Below are 7,141 nucleotides of genomic sequence, written 5' to 3'. Positions count from 1 at the left end.
TTTCTTTCTTTCTTTCTTTCTTTCTTTCTTTTTTTGGAACCGGGGATTGAACTCAGGCCCTTGCGCTTGCCAGGGAAGCACTTATTCTACTGAGCCATGTCCCCAGCCCCTGTTGTTTCTTGATACATGGTCCTGCACTGTAGCCCAGTAGCTCAGGCTGGACTTGAACTGCAGCAATTCTTCTGCCTCCCTGAGTGCTGGGTTTACAGGCCTGCAGCACCATGCCCACCTTCACCAGGCCTCCCTTTTCTTTTGACTTTTTTTTTTTTTTGTTGGCAGAACTGGGGATTGAACTGAGGCCCTTGTGCTTGCCAGGGAAGCGCTTATTCCTCTGAGCCATCTCCCCGGCCCCCTTGACTTTTTTTTTGACAGGGTCACAATTTCATACTTTGTAGCTCAGGTTGGCTTTGAACTCATTTTGTAGCCCAGCCTGGCCTTGAACTCACATTGATCTTTCTGCCTCAGCATCCCACATGCTGGGATCATAGGCGTGTGCCACCACGCCCGGGTCCCCAGCCCTATGACTATCTCCTTGAAACACAGGTATCCCGGGCTGCTCCGCTCCCCAATGCTGGCACCCATATTCTTCTTTGTTGTTGTTTGCTTTTGTTGTTTTGGGGCAGGGTCTCACTATGCAGTTCAGGCTGACCTTAAGCTCACTTTGTAGCCCAGGCTGGTCTGGAAGGATCCTCCTGCCTCTGTCTCCTCCCCCTGCAGGAGACACATCCGGCCAGCCGGCACCCTTCTTAGTTTTCCCTCTGGCAGCACAGCGGCCTGAGGAGACAGAGAAAGGGAAAGGGCTCAGAGGGAGGGAGTTCCCGCTCCTGATCTCCAGCATCAGTTCCACACCTCTCCAGCTGGCATCTTTGCTTTGTAAACACAGATCAGCTGTGGAAGCAGGGACGGTTGGCAAAGGTGGGGTCTTAGCAAAACATGTCGTTGGGGTTGTGTGAGTTTCTTTTGACGAGTGGGAGACGGGAAGAGTGGGAGACGGGAAGAGTGGGAGAAATGTCAAGATTCTTTGAGGGGTGGATTTAGGGAATGGGGAGGAACATGGATATTGATATTGTTGTCTTGTCCTACATATAGGAATCCAAGCCTAAAATTTTGTTTCTTTGATAACTATACATTTCATCCCTACAAACTGTTAAGAGTGGGGAAGCAGTGGCCTTAAAGGGTCCAACAGTACTGCTGGCCTGAGGCAAAAAGAGAAACACTCAAGAAAGGGCCCAGAGCAGAGGGCTGGCTTCACTTCCCCTCTCAGGGCTGGCCAGGCCTAGAGGTCTAGCAAGGTCCCAGGTAATGCAAAAAGTAGCTTTTTTAATTTTTTTTTTTTTCTTTTGCATCACTGAGGAGCTTTTTAGTTTGTATTCTGAGACAAGGTCTTGTCAAATAACCTGGGCTGGCTTTGAACTACTAGCCTTCTGCCTCAGCCTCCTGGAGTAAAAACTGTTGCTTTTTTTCTATTATACTGTTCACTTGTTTCAAATAAAAATCAAAAAGTAAATAAATAAACCAGTTTGGTGACTTGGAACACAGATTCCTGACAGAATTTCAGTGAACAGTCACCATTGGTCAATTCCTGGGGAAACAAATATTGAGTAGCTAGTATTTTTTCCTTTTTTTTTTTTTTTAAATTCCTATATCAACAGAGTAGATACTTCCATCTCTGTTTACAGATAAACACAGAGATGTAGTCAGGTGTGGTGAGAGGCACACATAGCCCAGAAATCCACCTACTCAGGAGGCTAAAGCAGGAGGGTCACAGGTTCAAGGCCAGCCTGGGCAATCTGGCAAGACCCTGCCTCAAAATGAAAAACAAAAAGGTTGGGGGTGTAACTCAGTGCATAAGTGCCCATTCAATCTCCAGGACACTGACCACCCTGGATTTAGTAAAGTAGCTTAGCTTTCTTGTAATCTCAGCCAGTAACCCCAGCGCTCAGGAGGCTGAGGCAAGAGGATGGTTGTGAATTGGAGACCAGCCTGGGCTACAAAGTGAGCATAAGGCTAGCCTGGACTGCACAGGGAAAGACCTGTCTCAAAAAGACAAAAAATAAAAATAAATAAATACATAAAATAAAGCAGCTGAGCAAGAGTCTATCCAGTAATGGTATAGAAAAGTAATTACCAAAATACTACCTCAAGCAAACCAAGAGAACCTACCGCAAACCTCCCCATAGCAAGGTAGGTGGGTAGCGGCCACGGAAGCATCCAGGTGGCCCAGGGCCTTTCTTCTGGTTTTTGCTAAAAGCCAGCAGTCCTGGCGGAATGCCTTTCCTTTCTAAAAATCTGTAAAACAACAAGGAACTGAGGCAGAAATTCCTCTGACCCCTGGCCAGGTGCCCCATGTAGTTCCTTAGGACCTCGGGGAAGGAAAGCTAGGTGGGGGACTCCAGGGGCCAGGGACGCCCCTTCCTTTATGGGGGAGGTAGTGAACCCGAGGTCTGGGGCCCTGCTGGGTTCACACCCCCCACCCCCGCCGGGCTTCAGGGGCCCGTCTGTGTCGCCCACAGCAGCCTCTGCATGACAATGGTCAAGGTGCCCCCGGCAGACGGGAATTCTCCGGGAATTCTCGAGGGCGTGGGGGGCGTGGGGCGGGTGGGGCCGGCGCCTTATAAGGTTGCAGCTGGCCGGCAGCCTGCAGACCTGATGGGCTTCGCCCAGCTCCTGTAGTACTGGGCGGTGTGGGAGTCTCCCTTTTATTATACAGCTTTTAGATCCTAAAAAAGGAATTTGGTCTTTTCCAACCATCATAAACTCCGCCCCCCGGTCTTTATTTTTTTAGTTACTTTTTTTTTTTGCTGCCGGGAATCGAACTTTCGGCCTCGCGCTTGGTACGTAGGCGCTGCGCCGCTGAACTACATCCCGGCCCCAACCAGTATAAAACTTCTTCAGTTGATTTGTTTTCCTCCGCCGACCACCATGAGTGTGGACCCGGACTGCCCCCCAACCCTGTCTTGCTCCGAAGCAGCGGAATCCGGGGACCCTTCGCCGAAGCCTGAGGTTCCGGGGCCTGCAGAAACCTACGACTCCCCCCAGATGACCGAGGCCGACGTGTCCCTCTGCGAAGCTGGTAAGAAACCTCTCCCAGAAGCCAGGCTCCTCGGAAAAGGAGAAGGGAAGGGGGGGTCCTCTCCTCCTGGAGAGAGCAGGCTCGTCCTGAGCCACGCGGCCGCGTCGGGCCCTCGGACGCCCGCTGCGAGGTGCCTGGGTGGCCCTGCCGCCTGGCCCGTGGTGCGCATTAGAAAACACGCGGAAACGAGGGTGGCAGTGACTGGGGGCTGCACGCGGGTCCTCACCTCAAGTGAGCACCCCGAGGAGGTGCTGCCCCAGTCTCAGGGTGACAGCTGTCCCGCAGTTCGCGCCTCCCTCGGCGGAAGAGAGGTCTGTAGCTCGCTTCAAAGTCTACTTTGGCTGCACAACTTGCCCCAGTGCACCGAGCGGGATGAAGTAGGTTTATTTATTTTTGTGGAACCGGGGATTGAACTGTGCTTGCCAGGCAAGCGCTTATTCTGAGCTATCTCCCGGGCCCATTAAGTAGGTTTAACAGCCGTGGACCTGATGGCCCTGTCTGCAAAACTTGTGTTGTGTTTTGTTTTGTTGTACGGGGGATTGAACTCAGGATCTTACACTGAACCAGGCAGGTGCTTATGCCCCTGAGCTAAATCTCCAACCCTGCAACACTTGCAGAGAAGGGAAGTAAACAAAACGATGGCTATTGCATTTGAGTATTATTATATATCATTTGGTATTTGTTTTTTGCTGTTGTTTGGAGGTAGGGTCTCGCTGCATATCCTTCAACTCATTTTGTAGCCCAGGCTGGTCTCGAACTTGCAGCAATCTCCTGCCTCAGCCTCCTGAGTGCTGGGATTACAGGCATGTACCATCATGCTCAGCCCTGACCATTATATAGTCTAATGTCCATCTGCTTTCTAGGGGCTGGGGAGATAGCTCAGTTGAATAAGCGCTTGCCTGGCAAGTGCAAGGGCCTGAGTTCAATCGTCTGCTTTCTAAATTTTGGATTAATGTTGTGGCATCTATGATGATGTCAAGTGTTGTAAACAAGTGCAGGGTTGTGGGCAGTAACTTGGGGAGGAGCCAGGTGACGGACCTCCAAAAGAGCCCAGGACAGTGTGGATCCCGGCCCTGCTACTCTGTCTCAGGGTTGGGTATTGTTCTATTCTGGTTTGTGGTGCTGGGCATGGAACCCAGGACTTCTACTAAGCTACACCTTGAAGCCTTTTTTGGTACAACCTTAACTTGCTCAGGCTGGCCTTCAACTTTTGATCTTCCTGCTTCAGCCTCTTGGAGAGTGCTAAGATTAGAGGCTTGGGCCACCAGACTTGGCTACTTTTATTTAGCATGTCCCACTTGTAGCACTTAGCTGACTCTCCTTTTTAGCCTGGCAAGCAGGAGATGGTGAACTTTGTGCTGTCTTTTTTTTTTTTTTTTGCGGAACCAGGGATTGAACTCAGGCCCTTGCGCTTGCCAGGGAAGCACTTATTATATTGATCCATCTCCCTGGTCCTTGCTGTCTTAATGCTGTCCGTATAGCCGGTGACCAGGAGCAGAGAACCGCTCACAGTGCAAATGGTATTTATTCCCCTGGCTACTGAGCCATAGAGAGCATGCCATGCTCAGGGCGCCACTGCCTCCCTGCTTGAGGCCTGGGCTCCATTGTTAGCACCAAAAAATAAAATGAAGAGAGTTAAAACATATATCATACGGAGGGTTGAATAAGAAAAAAAGAAATCAAGTGTGGTGTCCCACACTTACAATCACAGTGGGAGGCTGAGGCAGGAGGATCATGTTGAGTTTGAGGCTTGTTTGCCCAACATTAGAGTAAGAACTTTTCTCAAAGCAAAACAAAACAAAACAAACCCTGAATCAAGTCCCCACACTCTGGAAGACTGAGGCAGGAGGGTCATAAGCTTGCTCACAGCTAGCAAGACTTTGTTTCAAAATGGAAGAGAATTAAGATGGTACTCATTACCTAGTACATTCAAATACTGGAAAACCTGAGCAGAACCCTGTTTCTTTGTCCCCAGCAGCCTCTCCCTTCCCTTCCTCCGGGGACCTGCACGTCCAGGAGACACCCGACTCCTCCACCAGCCCCTGTGTCCCCCTGCCTGACTCCCTGGAGGCCTTGCCCAAGAAAGGGGAGGTGAAGGTCCGCATGAAAAAGCAGAAGGTTCGCACTGTCTTCACGCAGACGCAGCTCTGTGTGCTCAAGGACCGCTTCCAGAGGCAGAAGTACCTGAGCCTGCAGCAGATGCAGGAGCTCTCCAGCTTCCTGAACCTCAACTACAAGCAGGTGGGGTGTGTAAGGCTGCAGGAAGGATGCTGAAAAGCTTTGCAGACAAACACTAGCTGCCCTGGTGTATGTCTACACGATTTTTCTGTTGGAAAATTTCTGAGGCAGGGTCTTACTAAGATGCCCAGGCTGGTCCTGAACTTGTGGTCTTCCTGCCTCAGTCTCTACTGGATGCAGTTACAGGTGCTCCTATGCCTGGGTCTTACCTTTACTCTTCTCCATGCTTTTACTTACCATCCAGATAGTCATTTATTTTTTGCTTATTGTCTGTTCTGTTTTTTTTTTTTTTTTTTTTTTTTTTTTTTTTTTTTTTTTTTTTTTTTTTTTTTTTTTTTTTTTTTTGTGGAACTAGGGATTGAACTCGGGTCCTTGCGCTTGCCAGGGAAGCATTTATCCTACTGAGCCATCTCCCTGGCCCCTGTTTTTGTCTTTTTGAGACAGGGTCTCACTATGCAGTTCAGGCGGGCTTTTTAAAATATATATCTTAGGGAAGGATCTGTAGGATGTTCAGTTTCTCACTACTAGATTGGACTCATAATGATTTGCCTGTTTCTAGCCTCCTGAGAGCTGGGATTACAGGCGTACTCCAACACGCCTAGTGTCAATTGCCCTCTCAGTGTGCCCCGGGGGGGCGGGGATTGATCCCCTAGCCCCAGCACCTGCTTGCAGGTGCTTTAATCTGCTAAACTATTTTGCCTGCCCTTCAGGCAGGCCTTGAACTCACTTTGAAGCCAAGGCTGGTCTCGAACTCTGCAATGATCCTCCTGCCTCAGCTATTGAGTGCTGGAGTTACAGGTATGTAGCACCTTGCCTGGCTAGATGTTCACTTATTTATTTATTTTTTTTTAAATTTATTTATTTATGTGTGTGTGTGTGTGGCCAGCTCAGCCCACCAGGGGGTGGTGCTGGCTGGCATGTGGTGCTGGGGGATTGAACTGTGGTCCCTGTGTTTTGCTTAGCTTAGCTTGTTCTAAATAGGTGCTTTAGACCACTGAGCCATCTCACCAGCCCAAGATGTTCACTTATTAAATATGAATTTATCTTTATTAAAACGCTCTTGCCGAGGTGTGGTGGCACATGCCTAGTTTGTAAAATCCCAGCACTTGGGAGGCTCAGGCAAGAGGATCACCAAGAGTTCAAGACCAGCCTGGGCTATACATATAGCAAGACCCTGTCAAAAAAATAAGGGGCTGGAGAGATGGCTCAGTGGTCTAAAGCACCTACTTGGAACAAGCTTGGCAAAGCATAGGGACCGCGGTTCAATCCTCCAGCACCACATGCCAGCCAGCCGCGCCCCCTGGTGGGCTGAGCTGGCCACACACACACACACACACACACACTAAATGTTAAAATAAAAAAAAATAATAAATAAATAAATAAATAAAACCAAGAAAAATAGCTCCTTGGCTTACATAAGTGGTATACAGTTTTTATTTTATTTTTATTTTTATTTTTTTTGTGGAACCGAGGATTGAACTCAGGCCCTTGAGCTGGCTAGGCAAGCGCTTATTCTACTGAGCCATCTCCCTGGCCCCAGTTTTTAAGTTTTATGATACATTATTGAATTCCAGTTAGATATTTGATAAAATATTTTTATGTTTTTTAATCTTTTTTTAAAAAAAAATTTATGTATATGTGCGTGGCCAGCTCAGCCCACCAGGGGGCGGGGCTGGCTGGCATGTGGTGCTGGGGGATCGAACCGCGGTCCCTGTGCTTTGCTAAGCTTGTTCTAAGTAGGTGTTTTAGACCACTGAGCCATCTCACCAGCCCAGAATAATGTTTTTTTAAAAAAATCTTTAGGGGGCCTGCCCCTTAGCTCAGTTCTTT

At 48.9% G+C, this 7,141-nt stretch overlaps 1 protein-coding gene across 1 annotated transcript in view; it reads left to right on the top strand.

The window, feature by feature from the left end:
* The first annotated feature begins 2,922 nt into the window (after nt 1-2,922).
* The window catches only part of Nanog (Nanog homeobox), an 8,192-nt gene continuing 3,973 nt past the window's right edge, over nt 2,923-7,141 (top strand). The window contains exons 1-2 of the mRNA XM_004647131.1: nt 2,923-3,073; nt 5,052-5,314. Of these exons, the coding sequence (XP_004647188.1) occupies nt 2,923-3,073; nt 5,052-5,314 (414 nt within the window). The remainder of the gene's footprint in view (nt 3,074-5,051; nt 5,315-7,141) is intronic.

The sequence above is a fragment of the Octodon degus genome, unplaced genomic scaffold (genome assembly GCF_000260255.1).
Source record: "Octodon degus isolate 3935 unplaced genomic scaffold, OctDeg1.0 scaffold00288, whole genome shotgun sequence".
Lineage (NCBI taxonomy): Eukaryota > Metazoa > Chordata > Mammalia > Rodentia > Octodontidae > Octodon > Octodon degus.
The sequence above is the reverse complement of the archived record's forward strand: the minus strand, read 5'-3'. Positions and strand labels throughout refer to the sequence as shown.